Source organism: Acanthaster planci, linkage group LG20, assembly GCF_054643075.1.
Source record: "Acanthaster planci isolate LZ-2023a linkage group LG20, COTS_SCS, whole genome shotgun sequence".
NCBI classification, from domain to species: domain Eukaryota; kingdom Metazoa; phylum Echinodermata; class Asteroidea; order Valvatida; family Acanthasteridae; genus Acanthaster; species Acanthaster planci.
In genome coordinates this window covers 6,397,678-6,421,600 of record NC_141796.1, presented here as the reverse complement: position 1 = coordinate 6,421,600, position 23,923 = coordinate 6,397,678, and the positions used below count along the sequence as shown (strand labels likewise).

Here is a 23,923-nt window from a genome sequence, read left to right as displayed (position 1 = left end):
AAATTCCTTGATTTTTCCAGAGTTTCCAAGAAGAATTTTCAAATTCACGGACAATCAAACATGGAACTTGGACTTCAACAAAAACGAGGAAAGCCTAATTGTTACCAGAGTTTGTACAGTGTTTTTCAATCTTCAATGGCATGGAGTGTAAAACAAGGAAACTAGCTGATCTGAGGAAAAGTTGCATGCCTGATAATGATTTTAACCTATTCAAAAAAGTGCTCAAAATGTAGCTATTCGATTCTGTGCACCTAACCAATGAATTATAGCAACTGACCACACACATGCATCGTGTCAATCCTTGCACACACTTCACCAAATTGAAAACGAACTGTTAACAGCAATTTCCAAAAACATGGCCTTCCTTCGTTAGTTTCTTCATAAAGAGAACTCACCTAGAAAATTATTTCACAGGGAGCTTAGTCCAACAACCATCTTTAAACCAAACATGCTTTTCAACAATAATTTGCAAATGTGGGACTGTCCCTTTAACCCTAACCCCCTACATGTAGGCTCCTGCATTAGAAAGCACACGGAACCTCACAAAATCCAACAGGTTCATGTACTTGTCTGTGTACTTGTACATGCAGCTCACTGTACCAAACCTGATCAAGTCCAACAGAATGAGCCCGTTGGAGTTTGAGTGATATGGTGTGGATGGGTCTATGCAGTATAGGATGTTTTGCACTGAACAGTACCAAACCTGACAAAATCAAGCACAGTCCAACAATTGGTACACCAAGCCAGACACTGCACACAATGAACCCTGTGTGTCCCAACTCACAAAGAATCCAACACCCATCCCAAGTCTCACAAAATTCAATTCATTGGTACCAAACCTGCCAAAACCTCACAAAACTTGCTGTTGGTGTATGGCAGGTTTGGGGTAGTACGGGTTAAGGGACAAGTCTCTTTTGCAATGGCTCTGTTAGTCTTACCTGTACTGCTGCGTTCACGGGATTTGGACCTTGGTCTGGGCAGGGTGTTGTAGGACTCTGGGTACTGACCCGGAGAATGGGGGGTGGGCCCATTGCCCCGCCGCCCCCCACCAATTGACCGGCCCGGCCGCTGTCCGTCGTCTCGGCTGGAGACGGACCCACTACCCCGATCCCAACTGCGGCGGGGATCCCCGCCATGTCTGTCGCCACGTCTGCCACCGTGTCTGTCTTGGGATGCCCGGCTAGACTGAGAATCTCTGTGAGAGTAAGAATTTTTCTTCATTTTTGTTTTCATTTTTCCTTTGTCCATACATCTACTGTACAATCACTGGAAATCTTCTTTTCCTACTGTTGTTCTGAGATATGCAGTATTACACCAGTAGGAAAACAAGTTATTCTGTCGACCTCCAAACTCCAACTCCACTATGCGCCAAAGAGTGAAACTATTAAACAATTTCACTTATAATCAGATTTCAGACACGACTGGCAGAGGACTTCTGTTATGCTGATTACTCTCTAGATATTTCGGTTTAATCTTAATTTCTGGAAGAGATAAGTGTCTATCAAGTGATTGAGTAAAGTGATTTTTTTCTTTAAAAAAAGCTGCTAAATTCATAACTACATGTACATGTAACTGATAGTGGTTTCTATTGGAATCATGCAACTGAGAGTGTTTAAGAAGAGCCTGTAATGGGCACAGAATAACAAACAAACTACCAAGTTGTTACAACTATCAGGGACTTGGACGACAAATTAAACATTGCTACAAAAAGAAATACATTGAGTTACTTTGCCAGTTTCTGTATGCACAATGTCTATGAGACTCAGGGAAGAGATTGACCAATGATAAAAATAGCTGAAAGTAGCTGAAAAAAAAGACATAAAGAAGCTGAACTGTGAAAATCTCCTTTATTTTTGCACACAGCCAGTGACCAAAAAAAGCTGAAATGAAATTAAAAAAGGCTGAAATGAGCTAAAAAGCTGAGAAATCTCACCCCTGGAGACTAAAATGAGGACCTTGATCAGATATCCGCTGAAAATAATGAGTCATTTTTTTTCATAAATGGGTTTCAAGCAAACTTCTGAAAATTCACAGAGCCCACTAAGTCAACAAAGATTTCTTCTAACCTTGACCTGGCCGTCCCTCTGTCATCCTCTGGTGATGCCGAGTTAGGATCCTTTCTTCGCTGACCGCTACCTGGCCTTTCCCGAGGGTGGTAGCCCGCTTCATGCATTGGCGCCACTGAGCTGACCAGTCTCTCCTCTGTGGGGATAATCTGCCTGTCCTGGTCGCTCTCCGAGAGCGAGCTGTACCTGTCACGTCTTGGGGGGTCCTCCAAGCGCTCGGATGGTTCCTGACCATCCTGTTGCTGGGGTAATCGAAGCGTGGCGTATCCACCTGCATCCATGTCAGAAGGCGGGTGGAGAGCTCCGGGCTGCGGGGGTCGGTCCCCACTACCCCGTGAGTTGTATCTACTCCTCTCACCTGGTTTTTCGTCGTCATCGTGGTGGAACTTCCTCCTGTCATCGTGACCACTGTGGGGGTCTCTCCCACGGTCCATCCCAAACTCCTCTCTGTCTGATAGCTCCTTGTCATCCACCCGCTCACTGTCTGATTGGGACTGATGGGCTTTCTCGTCATCATCTCCCGCCTCCTCCTCCTCGTCACGGAAACGTTCACGCAGCTCTTGCTTCCCTTCCTCTGGTGAGGAGTATCCGTCAATGTCCTCATCAGGCGGGTAGTCATAAATGGCTGGGGGGTTGGCACGCTCCAGGGCACTCGGTCCATGCCCCCTGTTCTTCTCTGGGTAGCGGCCGTTGTTCTGCACGTATCTCTCCCGTGCCTCCCAGTAGCCCTCCGGTGCATCCTCTGTGTAATAGTCATCCCCATTCCGGAAGTGGTGGTCGTTGGCCTCTTCTGGCTCCCGAGGCAAGCGCCCGTCGGGGTCAAACCCATTCTGATGCTGGGCCACATGGGGGTCGTCTTCATAATCCTCTCGCATGGTCCCGTTCAACTCCTTGGGGCTCCTGAATAGCCATTCCTCGTTGTCTCTCTCGTCATCTGGGGATTGTGAGTGGTGACCCCTGAATCGAGCATCATCATCATCATACTGTTGTCGCCTGTTTGGACAATATTAAATTAAATTCAATTGAAAATTTATTCATCCTCAAGAAAGGCAATTACATTATGTTTAGACAGCTCATTAAAAACATCGTGAATAAATTACCAACAAATAAATTACAAGCGATTAATTATATCAAAACACTCCCAACCAGCATATACTCGCCTTGATTAAAATGGTGTAAAAATATAATGCCTTATACTGTACATAAAAAGTTTAGACAATGAATTTAAAATGGCCAGTAAGATTTAAAATAACAAATATGGACCAAGAAAGTGCCTACCAACGGCTAAAAAGAGCAAATATCATTTGTTTAGAGATGTAATAGCCACGGTAAAGAACAAGAATTTCCATCACTACTGCATTAAAACAGTGTCCTGAGTGCGCACCATGCTTCCATTCAATACAGAATTTATTTCAATCTCAAAGGGAGGAGCCTGTCTGCTTAGCCCCCAATTATAAAAAAATTATATCAAGCCCTTCCCATTCCTTTTTCACCAAATAATAGTTCCTGAAGTTTGCAAACATTTGCTTGACACCAAATCTTGTCAGGAACCTTTGTAAATCCTCCAAAAGCCTTCACGAAACAGTAAACCGATGTCACCTTCTTCAGCTATGACTTTCAATGGACTCAAAGCTTCTATTTAAGTATTTAAACATCTGCTGGAATCTCTACCTTCCTCAATCCTACAAAAACCATCAAATCCTCCTCAAAGGATCTTGAAGGTCTGGAAGAGTTGAATTAACCCCCTCCCCAACAAAAAAAAATGAAAAACTTGTCGATGGTTTCTCGATATTAAATCCTCAAAACTTCTCTGTAGAAAAAGAGGTATTTTTTCGGGCGTACAGAAAATGTAAGCAACCCCAGTACAGTGAATCCATGAATCCAATGTGTCGGTTTCTCCTAATTCACTCACCTTTCAAGTTGTGCATTGGCAGCCAGCTTCATGGCTCTAATCCATTGATTCATGTCCACCTGGTTCTCTGCCGCAAAGTAATACGTCCTCATGTTTTCGTGCTCACACTGCAGAAAATATTGTTTAAAATGCACAGGTTGTAATCAAATGCCGAAGACCCTTTGCCATTAGAAATAAAACTGTTGAGCATGTAAATGAATATTCGTGAAGCACAGTTGGTCAAATATTGCAATCTGCTCCAACTGGGACTGAGGGAGGGCGTACTTTTCTTAGTAACGGAGGCTGCTTTGGTGGGAACTATACTTTGCTGATTACAAAATGACAACAAAATGCACGCATTAAGGTCGCGTTGCTACCAACAAAATAAACAACTCCAAGCAACATGGCTCTTTTCCAACAGACGAAGGGGTGCTTCTGCTCAAGGAGGATGCTACAAGGGCCTTTCCAATTCAACCTCCTAAAAAAAAGGTGGGCATACTGCTTTTCATGCCAGCATATGACAGATTGTTGAGATGTTTGGAACCATCTCTCCAAAACGTCACGTTCAACCTATTTGTCCATACAGTGTATTACCGGTACATGTACCTTGAAGGCATATTTCCGGGTGATCTTGTCCTGTGGACCGACTGGGCTGATCTGATAGCTGGGAAGCAATATGGAACCTGATTCAGACCTTGTTTTGTCTGACCCTGGATGGCAAGGGAAAATCAAACAGGGAAAAATTTGCATACCATCATTTATGGCTGAGTGGATTTTATGACTTGCAAATGGTATATCAGCCAATTACACACTGCACGCGAACCGGACCAGGCTATTTTGCACCGTAAGTGACATGACTTTTTAAACTGTATTTTCCATTGTCAACCCAAGCAACAGTTTGGAGTAAAATTCTGAGGATTTAGCAATTCAAGTGACAGCAAAAAAAAATCTGGGATCCAGATTTAGTGGTTTCAGGTCATAAAAAGGTTGAAAAAATCTCATTCTCAGAGTTCACGTGCAAAAGTGCAGACATAAAAAAGTGGATTTTCTTTTACTATGGCTTTGGAAATGTTCACTTGACTTAATTCAGCAAGTCTGAAAATAAAACAGTGCTGTTTCTACATGAGTGGCCAACAGTAGAGGAAAACCGTCCATGCTGTAAGAGGTTCTGAATGGACCAAATATGGCAGCACCAATGCATTTTGTGCTTTTGTGCTGGTGAAGTGTTCTTTGTTATTAACTCTGGGGCAATTGTGTGGGAAAACCTTCTGGAAATCTCTGAAATCCCCCACTGTAAAGGAAACCAGTGGCACATTTGTTGTACTTTACAACAGGGCATCGAGTTCCGTTCAAAAGATGAGACATGGCCAGGTTGTAAAATTTTCCAGAGCTGCCAAACACTTCCTGGTGGTTCTGGAAGACCTTTTGAGGGCCACCAGGCTTCTTTTTCAAAGAGACTTGACATGAATTTCAAATGAGATCATATCTGAAACAAATACCAGAACTTCTGCCTCTGGACTGTTTTAAAAAAATGGGAATAAATCCTTTTTCTATTTTTCGTCACTTTTCTACATGTAATTCCAACAGTGAGCAACCTCTCTAGTATTTCATTTTTATTTCATTTGATTTCATTTCATTCGCCTTTCCAAGATACAAAAACACGCAAATACAAAGAAAGGTGGAGCACAGACATAAAGAAAACCAATCATTGCGAAAAGCAGGGATAGCAAAAAAAAGTTCAGAAATACTTATTTCCGTTGCGGTCCAGATGGAACACTCCAGGGCAAGTTCTTTTTCTTTTTTTGTTTGTTTATTTTTGCTTTTCAAAATTTCAGAATCTGCAGTAATACAAAATGAAATGTGTACTTTTGTGTGAACATTTGCTGCACAATGTTTAAAATGGAATTCCTCGTTAGCCTGGCCATTTTCTGACAACTAAGGGCACTATTTGCACAGTGCCACTCCAGCCATTCAATCTTTCACTCCAGGGTTTTTTCCTTGCGATACTGTAATCAAGGTCACTGACAGTAATGAAGTTTGAAGCATTTTATGTACTGTAGAACCGTTACTCAGCAGTGCCTTTGACCCTAATCCAAACAGTCCTCAGACTCTGAGCTGTTGAAGGATGAGGACTGTTATGGTGCAGGTAAGTAGCCAATACAAAACAGAGGTAGCCACATCAAAAAACAGTTTCTGCCAATTTTGATTTTTGTTCAAGCAGCCGTAAGACTAAAGCCCATGTCTGAGATACGGTAATATCATAAATATGTTCAAGAATACAACAATTTGCATAGGGCATTTAAAAAACTCTAAGGCTCTGAAAACCCTTTGATATATACAGTAACATACATGTACAAACCCAGTGACAGACGATTTACCAAGCCAAATCAAAATGTGAGTTCACAGGGCACAGGGGAGTGATTCCTTGAATTACACAAACAGAAATTTGATCGTGGACTTCTGAACCCAGTCTGGTCCCTGAAAACAAGACACTCTTCAGAGACCTGACATCCCACCTGCAGCTTTTTAGTTCTAGTACCTCGATTACAGTCTGTAATACAAAGCTCATCAGAACAACCTTTGCTTTGAATCCCTTTGGAGGGATAAACCAGACCTTTGCATCAGGCTTTGAGTACATGCACATGTTACATGTATGTCAGAAGGGCGAGCAGAAAATCTACATGTATACGCAAGCTTTTCTAATTTCTGGACTCGTTTTGCCTACACCTGTCACTCAAAATTCCACTGTACGCACACATACACATGCATTTCAACAGTTAAATGCCGTGATAAGAATCTGTGTTCGTGTTCCCATTTGCATTTCACAAGGTGTGAAGATATTTTTCCACTTGTGTGAAACGGCATGAAAAGGTTTTCCCACTGTGGGAAAATTGTTTCCACATTTTACAAATTGAAAATGAATTCTCTGGGAAGAGAAGAAGCGTGGACAGTTTCCCACTCACAGGTTAACTTTTAATTGCAATGTACTGTACACACAAGATTTACCTATGAAAAGCAAGAAAACAGTTTTATTCCACTCTTTAGTCCTCTTACAGAGAGGTCTTGAACCCTATTCCAGAGGTCTGACGCACACAAATTTCTAAGTTCTCGTCTGCAAACAAGCACATACCTTTATAATAGAATAGGCAGTAATCGGCCAGCACACACCATCGCTTACGCCATGCTTTCAACGCTCCGCTGTCCTGCTTGAAGAGCCAGCCCTCCATGGTCGCCACCGCATCCCGCCGCCGCTTCAGGGCAGGCGCTGACTCCTTGGGCACAATCCGCTTCCGAAAGCTAGGCCGCTCTGAGGAGATGGGCGTAGTCGGCGAGGTGGGCGTGGTAGGCTGATTGGGCGTGGCCGCCGTGGTGGCATAGGAGGGAGAGGCCGGGTCGGAGGAGGGACTTGTGGCATACCGTGAGGGGTTGGACTGGGCGGGGTTGTTTGGAGTCATTTGGAGGGGTGCCAGTTTGGGACGATGGTAGGGAGGGGTCTCCTGAGTTCTTAAACAGGAAAGACAAAAAAAGCAAAGTTTGACTGCCATTGGAGGAGCTTCATATGTTCAGCAAGGTTTCAAGCGAAAAAGTAAGAAAAATCTTATCTGTGTGTTGACAACAAACTCACAAATAATGAGCCTTTGTTCTGAGGAGACCAAATTGACTCCCGAACAGATCTTTGATGACAATCCCTTCATGATCACACTTTCAGTGTCACGATGAACAACATTTTTGAATGCCCTTCTGATGGCAAAAGAGAAACAATGTGGGAAAGGAAGAACGTAACTCCTTGGACTTAAATGAATTTGATGCATTCTTCGCGATGATTACATGTACAGTGTGCACTGAAGTCCCCAAGAGTTTCACATCAATCCCACAAGTCATCCGGTCTAACAATCCAAGTCAAATTGCACTTCAAAGGAACTGTGACAGACATTCCAGTCTGACTTTTCATCCAGTTATGTGTGGCATGGATTTATGAATACAGCCGTTTCACAAGAGTGTGCCACCAAGAGTTTGCAACGCATTGGCCAATCACAAGGTGCGAAATTTGTCGAATCAATGCACGTTTGGAAAGGGTCGACAAATTTCGCGTGTTGTGATTGGCCAATGCATTGCAAACTTTTGGTGGCGCACTATTGTGAATCGCCCTTATTGACTTCTGATGGACCATGTTAAGGATCACATTCAATGCATGACTGTAATCAACCTTCCTTAATGAAATCCTAACCAGGATTTTATTTTTGTGTCTACAGTTACACTGTATTAAAGTATGTGAAATGATCCCCGTTTGTCCCATACAAAACACCACATTTTCTTTAAACACTCCATCATCACCAAGACTAGTAATGTGCACATTCTTGAGGGTGCCTCTCTATCTAGATGCCCAACAGCATAAATGAAAAACACTGAAGTCCAGGAATGCCTTTGAGGTTAATATTCCTGCTAACTACATGTACGTGTATGGGATATAAGATGCACGAAATCGTAGACTTGCTCTTCAATGCCTTTTTAAGGGAGCTCAATTCCGTATTCCCTATAAATGAAGTTTCTAGGGATTTTACCTGTCAATCAGGAAGAACTCATCATCGGCCTCCGGCTTGTGTGTGATGGGATGATTAAATGTTGTCTCCCCAGTGTGGTGGCTAGAAGCAGGAGACAACAGGAAATAAAAGTCCATTTTCGTACTCATTTTTTTAATGCTGAAGAGAAAATTAAATTTTCTGGTAAAGGTTTAGCATGGCTGCAGTCTTTTTTTTCAAATTTCCCCTGACCGTACTTCCACTAGACCGCAAGTTTGACGTCACTGGACTTAAAAGGAATCCGGGCATACTCGGGAGACACTATAAAGCTTTGTTCGCCATAATCCTATTCCCCTTGGGTGTGTAAAAAAATTGACATTGATATCTGAGGATTTAGGGCTGTCGGGCTTAAAGAGAAGATCTGAGACTGTGCTCGCAATATACAGTTAAAGTGCGAATACACTCGGACAGCAAATAAATCACAACTGACAACTGCTAAGATTCCTCTAGTCCTGGGTAGGCCTACCATTCTTTTTCTGCGGCTGATGAAAGTATAATGTACTGGTATGTGCTTTGACTCATCAACTACAAGTACTGTACATGTACTGTACAGGTGCACTGAATGGTAGCAAGAATAGGCAGGGTCTTAACATTTGAAATTAAATACTCAAAGTCCAAGCGCATATAAACCTTCTTCCACGTCTGTAAACTACATGTATCCCTTTGGTGCAAGGGTAGTATCCTTTTTTATAATGGTCTAAATTTTGTTCAGTCGTTTCACAGCTGGGGCAGGAAACATGTCACACCAGTGCTTCTCCTATGATGTACAGTACCAGGACAAAGATGAATTTTTTTAATTGTAGTTTGGCACACTTGTTTATGGCTGGAGATGAGTTCCCTTGACTGGATAGAACTTGAGTTGTTTCGAAGTACATTTGTATGTATACCTGTACATGTAACATGCATTGACACTTCTGTTTGCAGGAAACACTAATTACTGAAGGCGGTAACCATCCCACAATGCTTTGTAATGCTTTCAATTCCTTCACAAAAGTCTGTGAAGGGTATTAGCCTATCCAAGGACCCTGTGGGACACGTGAAATACATACATGTACATGTACATACATGTGCAGGGTGCCTGTATGTACATGTACAATGTGTGTACAGCACATGTACTTGTATGTGTTTGCACATTGCCAGACCCTTCATGAATTCAAGACTAAGTTTCAAACTCCAACATGTCTAATTATTCCAGACATGTACAACAGATTATTATTTCTTCTTATACATGTACCGGTACATGTCCATGTACATGTATGTGCATGAACGTACAGTATACATGGCACACCAAAATAAATTAAGCAGATCTACGGAGGCAAATAGGAACTCGTACAAAAGTCTCACTGTCCTCTCGAGACTTTATTAGAGACATATTCACAGCCATACGCCAGCATCAACTCCACCATCAAGTCCACAATAACATGATGTTCTGAGAAGCTCTGCAAGTGTGGCATACCACAGTTAGTCATGGGCAGCACATGTGCATAATAATATAAGGTTTGCGTATATGAAGACGTCACCGATGTTCTTATTAAAGTGTGGTCTCTGGACGCACATTAAAATTCCAGACAAGTGAGCACATAGATTTTCAGAAACATGTGCAACCGACCAGTACAGGCTTCCAAAAGTGTTTTCACTGCCTTTCTACATTTATTTTCTTTGAGCTGACTGGTTCATGAATCAGGAATTGTGTTACTAGGCAACTGCTAAATACAGTAATTTGCATGGCAAATGTGGACTCATCCATGTTTATGAATTGTATAAAAATTGGTCATTACTCTCAAGTGGACCAAACTGTTTAAACTTGGTTCCCAATGACGCCCTTTTCACATGGACATGTCAACACATGCACAATATTTACATGTACATGTAAGTACATGTATGAGAGCGAACATAAAAACTGAATGTACCAGTACAGTAGGATAATGAATAATGTATGTACATGTACATAATATTGAAACAACCATAACATACAAGCACATTTCTACATGCACGTTACATGTACAAGTAGGTTATTCAAGCACAGAGACATTATCATGAATTTTACTTGAAACATATCCATTTTATACAATGTATGATCTAAAATCAAGAAAATCTGCCATTTGCAGATTAGCAAATGTCTACAGCAAAAGAACACCAACCCTGACAAGATGGTTGAAATTCATGTGCAAAAAGGAAGAAAAATTTCATATTAACCACACGTACGGTAAATCAGTAACGTACTACAAATATACTCACAATTTCCTCACAAAACTACGGATCTTCCATATTCAAATAACCAGGAGCTCTTATAAAATGTAAAAAAAAAAAAAGAAACTTGTCCACCTCACAGCAACCGAAACCAGTACTTGTCTTAGCAGCACTTTCCAAGGCCCAAACCAAACACCCAGTGACGCCAGCCAGAATGTGTAATACACTGCTCTATCCCTGGTTCTGGCCCTGGTCGCTCTGGGAGTCCTCGCAGGGAGTCCAGACAACTGGCATTTGGAACATCAATGTCATTTTCGGTTGCACGCTGGTGACCGAAGTATTATTTACACATGTTGTCAGCAAGGTACAACTATATATAAACTATATGTACTAGTGGTAAATACATGTGTACAAAGTGCACTAGGGATATGAACAACGTGACATAGGGTTTTCATCTAGGATTGAACTATCACCCTGTCCCTTCTTAGCTATGGTTAAAAACTTGCTGTCCTCTCCAAGGAAAATTCTGGGAACTGGCGTCCCGTATTGTCTGAGGCCATAATTTCACTGCACCCAGATGCATTTTGGAGGGAAATGTGAAGGCTTGTTCACCAGGGAAGAAAGGCAGCTTGTCAATTTTGAGCAAGCAACAACTACCTGTCCAAATTCGTTTTTGGCCTCTCCTCAAGGCAGTGGACAGGTGGCTAGGTAACAATGTACTTTAAAACATTAGACGTTTCAATTTTATTGTGTGTGTGTTTTGTTTTTTATTGTTTTTTTTTAGCACAGGATAATTGATGAGCACTGCATATTGCACCCAACATGTACATGTAGATTCATACAAACACCTACAGGTATACATGTACATGTACCTTGCACATACAATGTACTTGTACATTTACTCAATGCAATGAACAGTATGGAGGAAAAACATGTACAGTATATGTAGAACATGGTTACAAGTATGTGCCAGAACATGTGCATATTTAAAGGCTGGTTTAACTTACATGCATACATGCAATTAACCCAAACATGACCAAGGTCCAATTACATGTACATGTACCAGTACACACAATCTTATTGTCCTACATATTATGGACTGCATGTACATGTACATACGTGTATGCAGAACTGAGATCAGGCATCGCACAGCTAGACCCTTTTTTTCTGATGGGTTTAATTACAGTGTTATACTGTACTATTGTATTAGGTAATAAAAAAATAAACAGCGCCTCCTGTTTCCCGACCTTGCCTACTTTGAAGGTGCAGCCCTAATTTCATTTGGGGGAGGGGGGGAATTGGAAAAAAATGTGAAATTGGAAATAAATTTATAGAAAAGGAATTGTCAATTGTAGTTTGAATGTACAATAAAATGGCTCGTCAGGCTTATTTATGACATGCACACGCATGCATCTACACGTACATGTGTTATTTTCGAGTTCATCACAAGTCCTTTCACAAGTCCCTTCACAAGTCCAGTCACAACAATGACAAAGGAATGCTTTTGTCATAGCTAAGTTGTATAGCTTGTGAACTGGGGTAAGACAGAATGACATCTGATGGACTTGTGATGGACTTACGGGGACTTGTGATGGACTCGAATACAACACTGACTGATGTACATACAAGTACATGTAGAAGTTAGCCTATATTCTAAAATGTTGTTTATTTCCTTTTAAACATACATGTACACGAATGCCACCCACCCTTTCTTCCTGTTATTTTAACCAGTGAACATTTAGCTACACATTGAATTAGTATTAAAATGGGTGCCTCCTCCTGCCCAAAAATTAAACTTTCCACCTACTTTCCCCATTTTCAGATGGCATGTATTAGGAAATAAACAGAATTATTTATGTTAATTTGGTTTTGTTTGTTTCCCTTACTGCAAAGTGCAGTGCACGGACCGCATGAAGCAGAAGCACCCCCTCATCTGTTGAAAAGAGCCGCGTTGGTGGGGAGCGTTCATTTTGTTGGTAGTGATGCAAACGTGAGGCGTGCACGTCTTTGTCATTCGTGAACCAGCAAAGATAAGTTCTTACCAAAGGAGCCTCCATTGCTAAGAAAAATAGCACACTCTCTTGGTCCAGCTCGGGGCTCATATTACAAAGGACCTCATACATACATACATACTGATCTCCAAATCAAGAAATGACAATATCCAAAAAGCACATGTACAGTATACATGTAAACACTAACCAAACTCCTCCCCCACATTAACTTGGATGATAAAGTCTTTTCAGCGAATAGCTATACGCACACAGGAAATTTGCATATGTAGTGACTGTTTGGGTAGAGCGCTGTTGCTGTTGGAAAATGAGAATGATTTCATGACAACTGTGCTTGAAAATGTACAAAAACACAAGTGGAGTACGGTCTTGCTTCAAAGGATTTTAATTAATTAATTGTAGCGCAATAAAATTGCTGCTAATAGGACACTGGTATACAAATACTGCACTAAATGCATGTAATCCCAGCCAGGGGCAGGGCACCAGTGGCCCAGACCAAGCACAATGCAGAGGTGCACAGTGCAGGATACAGGAAAGCAGGTCTGCCTGTGTGGTGAATGAAGATCATTATCAGCCCTAAGCGGTAATGTAAACATTCCAGAGTGTTGACTTGTGGCTAAGTTTTTGATATATTAAGTTGGCCAATAAAATGACATCAGTAAGCTTATAATCCCCCAAAACAGACAAAATATTTTAAGGCATCAAAGAGGGTGTAAGGAGTAGGTAGGGCCAATTCAGGGGAAAACTGGAAGAGAAATGGCCAAAATTCTCCTCCTAAAAGTTTCTGGTACATATTTGGTGAAAGTATACTCCAATAACAATATATTAAAAGGCCACTAGTGAACTTTCCTAAATTGAGTCAATTTCCATTTTATGTACAGGTACTTGTACCATATGTTATGTTTACTGATGATTTATACATCACCAGCACTTTCAAGTTACATGAACATGTACAACCACTTAACAAATGACACAATTCTATTGCACAGTAATGCCTTCATTGCAAGAACCAATGTGAAAGCAGTACATACATGTATACATGTACATAAACCATGGCCACACCCACGGATGCAAAATCCCTTTTATCTTTTCCCTACATGAACACTGTTCACGCCCTTGAAACAGTTGCACACATGCAAACTGTACACATCAATTAAGGTCAAAGGTCTGCCCTGAAAGAAATTGTTCCCACGCAAACACAAACAAGGAATTTAAATCGACATTTTTTTTCATGTCAGATTTGACATCTCACTGTAGATACTTTAGAATCAACAACGTCTGTCTGAACAAGTAAGCCTACTCATTTTATTTTAGAAAAACCGCTTTTTTCAATACAGTAATCCTCAATTCCTTTGCAAAAGTGGGGTCTCTCCAAAGCTATTTCAGTGCAACAGCACGTACAAAAAACAAAGGCTGCTTTGTACAAACCTTTGTAATAAAGATTCATACAGAAACACCAGTGGTTTGTTGTTCGGTTCTAAATATACACACGTATCGAGCATGACTACATGTAGGTGCTGAACTCTGGCTGGTTATTTTCAGACAAGAAAAGAACCATGTCTGTGTAGGGCCACTGTGTTTAACCTTTCAAGATAGTCAAAGCCTAGATTAATTGGCTAAAGTTGGTGAGAACAAGAAGATCTATGCAAAAAGGGCTTCAGTCTTCCATAGGAACCCATGGTAAGCCAAGCCGTAGCCACGTAATTCAGATGCAGCCATCAAACTCAATGTATGCTTACTTGGCTTAAAGAATGGATCACCAAAAAGAAAATTCTCAAAACTCGCTTTTCCAGAAAAACATGTACGTCAAAAAAGGAAGTTGCTGGCGCTGTGAGAAATCGCTGCCCAAGCAGTCGCTGAAGTGCCAGGGGTGTCCGCTCCCCAAATATTGCAGTAGTCCGTGCCAGCAACGGGACAGAATAAGGCATGGGAGCATGGAGTGCAAGTGGTTTGGGTCCAAACGGTGCATTCAATGTGGCAAGACGGAACAAACCAAATAAGTACATGTACATGTACCAGTAACATATGAGTGTAGTTTTAGCTATTTCCAGTGTTCAAGGGAAACTGTCAATCCCAAAGATTTTCTCCTTGCTTTCACCCATCTCCTAAACATGACATTAATTTTGCACCCTTGTTGGGAGTGGAGGGCGTGTTACTCAATTCAAGGGATTTTAACCTTTTACAATCCTTACAATACTGTATGTATTAGTAGCCATCAAAAGTTCACTGAAAACTGTTCAGTTAACTCGGACTCTTGATTTTAGTTTTCCATTCTTCTGGACACTGTCAGTGTGCAGGTTGCAACAATCACGGTACAGCAATGTTGAATGCCAACAGAACAACTGGGCTGCACACAAGAAGAAATGCAAGTACCAGTAAGTGTGAGATTGTTGGCACAGTTTTTATAGCTTTTCCAAGAGGAAACAGTTTCAATTTGGGGGCACAAATGTGACAAATGTGACCAAATGTGACAAATGTGAAATCAGGAATAAGACACAAATTGACTTTTTGAGATACGTACAGATATGGTTGGAAAGAGAATTTCATAAGCTTTCAAATGGTACACATTACAAGAGTGTTGATGGTAACCTTTCATACATACACTTCCAAAATATACACAAACCGCCACATCAATTTTTTTCAACATTTATCTACATGTACCTAACTCGGCCATTACATAAAATGGCCTCAGCAACTTATTCTCGATTTTGATGTGTACCAGGTCACAAACAATGTATAAAAATTTCAATGCACAAACTTGTCTGGAAGAAAATCTAGGTAGGAAAAATTGATGGTCTTAGTGTTAGAGAGAATTCCAAACATTTTAGACTGGTATGGGGTTAGTGGGTCACAATAACATGCTAAGAATTAAACAGCTTTTCCTGTTCATAATTAATAAATAAAATAGACAGCACAAAGACACAGTTAATCTGAATTCACACCGTAGTGCTCTAGATACTTCTTTGTGTGATGCGAAATAAATGACACATTAATCCTCATAACTTAGATGTTTGAGAAATAACTTTCCTTATTTCAATATAAATTGTTCAGTTACATGTTACTCAGTCAAAGGTCTGTGCAAACCACCGTATGCAGACTCTGAAAAGAAGATGTCAGTGTATTGTCAAATAATATCCTGCTAAAAGTTCAAGGAGACAAAACTGTAGACCTACCGGTATTTTCACTTGATTCCAGTTTTCATTTGCAACTACAGGATTATTTGTTAGGCTGTCACACTGATGGCTGGATGGAAACAATTCAACATTAATGGTACATGTAGGGTACGTCACATCATGATTTATTTTCAAGAAAACTGTAATGCGATGTACCGGTTAGTTTAGATTGACAGAAAAAGTTTCCACTCAACATTGGACCTGCCAGTGAATTCTTGAAATCATGGGGGGGGGAATAGAGCTGAATGAGGGGGCTACGCCACAGTGGCTCCAACAAGCCCCTCCGTGGGCGAGAGAACAACAACGAAGCCCTCAAACACACCAAAATAAAATTCCCTTCCAACGTCAGCAATGTGCAATCACTTGAATGAGTCACTCATTTCGGTGTACAAGTCCATGTATGGTACCAGAAGTTTGTCCCATTTGGAATCATTTTCAGCACCCAGTCTGGGCACACGGAGAGGACCTGAATCGACCATTTCACTTTCATTTGTCCGACAGCTTTCAACTTTCATCGATCGTGCTTGACACCCCACTGCCGGGAGACAATCTCCATCTGTACTGGTAAGGGTCTTGTATATTCCACTACAGAAAACTTTATTCATGTGCAACACTCATTTCTTTTTCATACATGTAAATTCCACTTCAACAATTTCAACCACTTGCAGACTGTATTACTTAAAAAAAAAAACAGCATTGCCTGAGCATGGTACAATTTTGGGGAAAAACTCCACCTTTTCAAAATGCTACCGGTACGTGTATACAATCACAGTCCTTTATGTACATACGTATCAGAGTTGCTGACTCAAGTCATGTGACTTGGACTTGAGTCGGACTCGAGTCGCTATTTTGGTGACTTGTAACTTGACTTGTAGTGTACCAGCTTTGACTTGTGACTTGACTTGGACTTGCAAAAAATGACTTGTGACATGACTTGGACTTGCAAAAAATGAGTTGTTACCAACCCAAGTCAGACGCTACTCGACATGGGCGCGACCGGTCCGATATATTTTTATAACTTGTAACTTTGTAAGTAGACGCCAGGTTCTTTTTGCTGATTACAGCTGGACAAAATAATGTGCAGCTTGACTTGCACTTGGATAAAGAGACTTGTGGCTTGACCTGTGTTTAGACCAAATGACTTGTGACTGGACCTAATGACTTGTGACTTGTCTTGGACTTGCATATATTGATTTGTGACTTGACTTGGACTTGCAAAAAATGACTTGCTGCCACCTCTGATATGTGTACCGGTACATGCAAAACTGCAGAGGGGCTTTAATGCTGGCCTATAGCATATGGGCCAGTATTACTTCAGGATCTGTGCGTCTTTTCTAACTCCATCTTCACTTTTTTCACACACTGAGCAGAGTACAGTTGGTTGTAATGTCCAGCCGTGATACGTATACAATCAACCTCCACTGACTAACAAACACACACAGGTAGGAATCACTCAAATGTAGAGACGAGAATAGACGTCATCTGCTTCTGCAATCCGCATATTCCTGCAGTGTGTTTAATGTCCTCCATGTACACACACATGTACATATTAAGGAATAAGACAATTTCCACAAGTTGGCATTTAAAATCAAAAATTGGACGGAAGCAGCAACGTGCAGTTCAGCCAAAACAACCCTACATGTATTTTTTTTGTCAGAAATATGGACGTCAGAAAGGGACACTGCTGGCGCTGTGAGAAGCCACTACCCCAGAAACCGCTGAAGTGCCATGGATGTCCACTGGCTGAGTACTGCAGCACTCCATGCAAACAGCAGGACAAAGTCAGGCATGGCAGCGTGGAGTGTGAGGTTTTTGGGCCCAAGCGGTGTACTCACTGCCGCAAGATGGGACAAACCAAAGAGGTACCAATACGTACTTCCTGTTAACGACGCTTCTGCTATGAACCTTCCTGATTCCTCTAAAAACCTTCATCCACTGTACAAGGGTCCAAACTTGTTTTCCAGGAGCATCATGCCAAATGGACACATACAGCCACCATTACATGTGAATGTAAAAAATACACGCAATGGCTGAGGTCTAAATGTGTACATCCCTAAATCCTGCAAAATCTATCAAACTCTTCTGACAGAGTTTGACGAATCAGGGGTTATGGTTAATGCTGAAGTGTTGTTGAAGCATTACCAGTGTCACTGTACTACCTATGAGCATTGAATCTAGGTACATGTACAATGTATGATCCTGCACAAACTTATTGATGGGGTTGTGTACAAGATACCATGAAGAACATGAAGAGGGCCTGCGTGGAGCGCCGTCACAGAGGACATGTTTTGTTACTTAGATTAAATGACAATGCATGCACAAAAGGTTTACTCGACCCTATTCTATAGGAAGAAAGAAATGCCCTCTAATGTGACGTTATATGCAGTGGGTCTATTGTATAATTTAACCAATTTAACAGTTGCTATAAGGGATTAATCAACACAAACTACAAACTCTGGAGATCCACAGCTGATTCACAACAGAATCATTACTTCCGGATAATTCATTTGAATAAGTTGGAAGTTCAAAGCCTCTTTGCATTTGAGATTTATTATGAGTTACATGTACATGTATCAAAACAAGTATTAACTGAAATTTCAATTTTTGATATTATCGTCAATTCTGGATTTCCACATCAGTGTGCAGGTTGCAACAATGCATGGTACTGCAACACTAAGTGTCAGCGGGATGACTGGGCCACCCACACGATGTGTAGGAAAACCAAGAAGTCTTTGAAAGAGATGGCACAGTTTTCAAGAAAATGCTATGCTGAGATTTGGAAGCCTGAGTGGAGGAATGGGGAGCCACCTGTCTACATAGGCAACACCATCGCCAATGACTTTCTACGTCTGGAGGGGAATGAATGGTCTGGGCTGGCAGAGGTGGGAGAGGAAGAGCTCTACAGGGATTACCATGTGCTGTCGGTAGGTTGCGGCGACCTCAGGAACACTGTGCTGACTGTAGCATCCTTGCCTGCAAGGTACCAGGGAAAGCTCCACATCACTCTGGATGACCTGGACCCCTTCGTGATGGCCAGGAATGTGATGTTTCTCTTCATGATGGTGAGGTACGCAGACAGAGACGGCATCGCATCGTCCTTGGCAACCATTTGGTACTCGGTCCACATCTCCAGTGACCACTATGAGCTCATCCGGAAGGCACTGCAGGATCTCCTGCAGATCAGGGCAGACAACATGCCTGACAGAACTGCAGGGTTGGTGAGAGTATGGGATGCCGACTGGAGCCACCTGCGTGAGGTGTGGGAGGGCTGGTTGGCGCTGCCATGTCAGCGCAAAGCAAGCAACTCCATCAATCTCCACCAGCAAAGGTGGGATACATTCGGAGCGAACTTCTTTGAAATTGGCTTCCCACAGTACTTGATCCGGATGCCAGACAAAGATCTCAGGTTCATGAGAGAATGGATCAAACATGGCCTGTTCCTCTCAAAGGATATGCACCAGTCTCGCCTCACCTTCGACAACCCAACATTAACTGGCAGGCCACCTGTGAAAAATGTGTTTGCTGAGACGCGGCAGAAACTGAAAACACCCAAGGAGTACAGCTTTGTGTACAGCGTCAGGAATGACCAAACCCCTTTTAATGTTTGGGACTGCCTGAGGGTGGATGAACAGACCGGCCAGCAGGGATTATCAGTCATGGTCAGGTACCACGCATACGTGACTCAGCTTCTGCAGAAGACCATTCAGTTCATCAATCAGCAAAGGCTCATCATCCATGTTTTCGTGGCCAACTGCCTCGATTTTCCCAACTACCACCTCACTCTGAGGATGCCAAAGTATGACCGGATATTCACGTCCAATCTTGCAGACTATCTCGGACACTGCCGGCTTCTCAAGACATTCGTGCCACTGCTGAACAGTAACAATAAACACTCCACCATTGTGACACAGACTATGAACTGGATTGCCCGTCTTATGCGCAAGGCTGACATTCTCAATCAGTCACCTAAAGACAGCGCAAAATACCAACAAATGTGCCAGCAGGACACAGGTTTCAGTCCAGAACTATCTATGTCCGAGAACAATCACGTTGAGTACTACAACAATATGCCCTGGTTCCTGGCCTATCTTCGCACCGACATCATGGCAGGGGGAGTCGGGATACCAGTTATGGACCATGCCCCAAAGCTCAGCGAAGTGATGCAGTTCGAGGGGCTCCGGATGCGCGACTTCAGGAAGGAGCTCAATAGACTGGTACCCTTCCTATACCGTATCAACGCTCGCAAAGTAACACTGCTGAATGGACACGAGAGAAATGTGGAATGGTGTCTGCCTGACCCTACTCAAGAGGATTGCTAGATCGTGAAATGTTTGTGCATGCACACTGTACATACAGTAAGAGCTGGTACAAGTGGTACGTTTGCTACATGTACTGGTACTAGTACGGGCACCGTACCAAACATTGCTCCTCCACATTATCCCAAGGCATGTTTTAATCTACATTGCAGACTGGTAGACGATTGGTAGATGATGTTACTACACCTCAAAAATACTCCTGAGCAAATCAGAGCGCGTCATTAGCCGATTCCACCCTCGCATCTGGGAAGTAGAAATGATACCCGACCAGGCGACGTCATACTGGTGAGTATCCACCTCACTGCCGAGCGGTAGTTTTTTTCTGGTAGCACCAAAAAATCCCTCTCCGCTGAGTAAATATGTAGTCTGTGTCATGTAATCTTTATGGAACCAGTCTGGAGTTGTATCCTAATAACTATTACAGCAAAAACCCAAAATGTATGTCAGCACCAGACTACTGAAGCCCTTTGCTATGCACATCTGCACTCGACTATCATTACATGAAAATTTAGCAGCTGGGAAACAACCATGGCATCTGTGAGTACAAGTAACGTTAGATTTCCGTCTTTATCTTAACACGAACTTATTGTACTGAATAAAGATGCAAAATCTACGAAGGCAGTTACTGACAGGGCAGTGAGGCTCCTGGAAAAAACTGCCAAGACAAAAAGGTGGATTTTGAAGAGGTTTATCAGTGGGAACCTGCAGAATTGAACATTTAAATGAATATTTATGAGGTGTGGTAAAACAAATACAGCATGGTTTATTTCGGGAAATAATGGGAATTACTGGTCATGTTGGTGAACCGTAGGTCAGCTTCACTACCCCCTGACACCAGTCAAGCTGACCTACATGTACACCTCGGGACCAGTAATTCCCACTACTTCCCCCTCAAGCCATGCTGAATTTGTATAATACTACTGGGACTGCATGTGCATGTATATTAGTTATCACACGAGTGGGAATGGAACACGAAGTAATTACTTCACATTCCATGAGCACAAGCGTGATAAAGAATTTATCTTCAACCAAACCTGATGCGCAGTAAAGATGTCATATGCAAGCTGTACAAGAAAAAATATTAGAAATAAAAAATGCATTAAACATGCCCACATGATGTTGTTGCGCAAGCACAAAACAAACCAATACACAGAGGTAGGACAGTGCAATCCGCCTCAAGCAGAAGCACCCCCTGGGAGTGCTCATATTGTTGGTATCAATGCGACCATAAAGCATGTCTTTCATAGCCATTTGTGAACCAGCAAAGTGCAGTTTCTACCAAAGGAGCTTGCGCTGCTGGAAAAATTGCACCCACTATCAGTCCAGCTCAGAGCTCACAGATGTACATGTACACAGGGTGTGATACGGACCCTAATCAGAATTAAGAATTCAAGTTTGCTTGAAGACAAAAGTATGACATCACAGTACTTGTTGCCATGGATCAACCAATCTGAGTTGATGATCCATATCAGCTTGAAGATAAACTCAAGTTATAAATTCTGTCCTTTCATTGGCTGTCCTGCATCAAGACGATGCTTTCTTCATGCGTCCAGTAAGCTAACAAACGAGCCCATTTTTGCCCTGGCTGGCTCCACCACTGAAGGGACATTCCTGGCAGATGACTGTCACAGTCATAGTGTCAGGGGGTTTGAATCTAACAGCTGATTACATGTTATGTGACCTTGGCCAAGTCACTTTACCTGGTCATGCCCCTCTTTACTAAGGAGCATTCTGTGGCATACATGTGAATCTATGACAGTAAATATGCACATGTGCATACATGTACATGTATACTGATACATGCACCTGTTTCATGCATGTACATGTAGTTGTAGAAACTAGCAGTACATGTACATACATGTATGTGTTGAAACACTGATGTTACAGAGATAAATGTCTGTCCCCACAAATCAGCCCCAACTTTCCAAAAAGAAGATATCATCCCCTTGATGCGGTGAAGGCATGACATCTGATCTCAGCTGCCCAAATTGTCATGGCCTGATGAAAAGAGGTAATAAATTTACAGTAATTCCAACAGTAGTTCCACACCTAGTCTGCTGACTCAATTGCCCCATCCATCTGCCCAAATTCACATGGTCATTTGTAGTGTTGTCTGTCAGTATTTTCTGCAGCGTTTTTAGGTTTACAAGTGAAACCCGCAGCAGCATGTATCCATGATTTCTGATGAATATATACTTTTGTAGTTTGTCTTGTATTTTGCTTGTACATGTCCTTTGCACTGTTATGCTTTTCACACAAGAACATTGTAGAAGAGGGAAAACAATTCTCATGTAAATTTTAACGTGACAATAAATGTTTGAATCTTAAATACCAGTAGTTGGATTGGTGCATTTTGTAAATACATGTTAGTAGTAGACTTATTTCCAACAAACTTTCTGCAACGTTACAAAGCCTGGAAGCTCTCAAGTTCTGGACTCTGAATGACTAAATTGAATTCCAAGTTACGTGTAGGAATACATCTTTTTGTCTTTGCTGGTCTTTTAAAACTGATTTTATTTTATACTTTTAAGGTATCGGTGGTAGTACAGTGGAACGTCCCAATACCGAACATCATTACATGTATATTGAACATTCGGCTGTACCGAACATGGTCCTTAATTGGCTCCCAATATTTTGTGCACAAAACCTACCGAACATTATGCAAACTTTGCAAATCAACCGAGATTTGCCACAGCATGCATCAGAGATCAATCCTAAGCGGTAGCTTCACAAATTTTAGGATAAACTAAATATCAATTTTGTAACTAAAGATTTAATAAACAACAAAAATAAATAACAGATACATTTCTAGAAACATCACATGAACAGTGAATCATAGTATCACAAGAAGGTGCTTGTTAGACAAGTGAGGGCACTATTCAACATGGCAACGAAACGCTCGGCAGTTAATTTCGCTATATCGACCAACCGCTGTACCGAACATTTAGTGTGGACCCCGTCTTGTTTGTTATAGCGGCGTTTCACTGTATTCCACTTAACTAGGCCTTATTCTGTTCATCAGTCTGTTTAATTACATGTACCAGAACAATATATGTATAGATACCGGTAGATACACCTGTACTATATGTTCAGTTATAAAGTTACTGTACTAGTTAAATGTACATCTATAATAGGAGTCTTATAACTGATATTAATATTATCTTGGTCTTAGTGATAGAAAAATATTGGAAACTGTACAATTTGCACAAATTTTAGACTAGGAGGCAGTCTGTCACAATTATCTTTTTGCTAAACCCTGTTTACCATAAAGCAGTTACTTTAAGACTGCAAAGGACCTGTCAATTGGCCATATGCATTCACACTACAGCACTCTCAATACAACTTTGTGTGATGGCAGATAAATAACATGTGTGTGTTTATCCTGATTTTAATGTTTGATTAATGACTCTTGGTATTTCAATACAAAATGTTTGACTATTCAGTCACCAGTGCAGACCACTCTATTGCAGACTCATTTATTTGAAAATATTTTTTAAATGGTGACAGTTACCGGTAATTGTCAACTAAAATCCTGGTCAAGGTTCAAGAGGAGACCAGGCCCTGGTCTACGGTCCTTGGTCTTTTCTCTGTGGGCGCAGGGAATGGCTTATTCACAAATCCACAGTCTAGATGCCGAGCCATGTGCCGGTAATGTACTTATGCATTTGTACATGTACATGAACATGTACATGCTACAT

General features: G+C 41.7%; 2 protein-coding genes across 15 annotated transcripts in view; one reads left to right on the top strand and one right to left on the bottom strand.

Moving 5' to 3' along the window:
• LOC110978001 (uncharacterized) overlaps nucleotides 1-23,923 on the bottom strand; it is an 84,481-nt gene that overhangs the window by 41,988 nt on the left and 18,570 nt on the right. For 13 of the 14 annotated variants that reach the window (XM_022232613.2, XM_022232610.2, XM_022232611.2 and 10 more), the window contains 6 exons: nucleotides 8,520-8,600; nucleotides 7,088-7,461; nucleotides 4,564-4,667; nucleotides 3,979-4,085; nucleotides 2,067-3,059; nucleotides 939-1,195 (listed from right to left, as the gene is read on the bottom strand). In XM_022232613.2, coding sequence (XP_022088305.2) covers nucleotides 939-1,195; nucleotides 2,067-3,059; nucleotides 3,979-4,085; nucleotides 4,564-4,667; nucleotides 7,088-7,461; nucleotides 8,520-8,600 — 1,916 coding nt within the window. Of the gene's footprint in view, nucleotides 1-938; nucleotides 1,196-2,066; nucleotides 3,060-3,978; nucleotides 4,086-4,563; nucleotides 4,668-7,087; nucleotides 7,462-8,519; nucleotides 8,601-10,775; nucleotides 11,109-23,923 lie in introns of those variants that run through there. The other variant, XM_022232621.2, reaches the window with a different exon arrangement.
• LOC110978003 (uncharacterized) lies at nucleotides 16,282-23,550 on the top strand. The gene is made up of 3 exons (XM_022232624.2): nucleotides 16,282-16,473; nucleotides 17,567-17,771; nucleotides 18,549-23,550. Exons 2-3 carry the CDS (start codon nucleotides 17,571-17,573, stop codon nucleotides 20,226-20,228), a joined length of 1,881 nt encoding a protein of 626 aa, XP_022088316.1. The 5' UTR covers nucleotides 16,282-16,473; nucleotides 17,567-17,570; the 3' UTR covers nucleotides 20,229-23,550.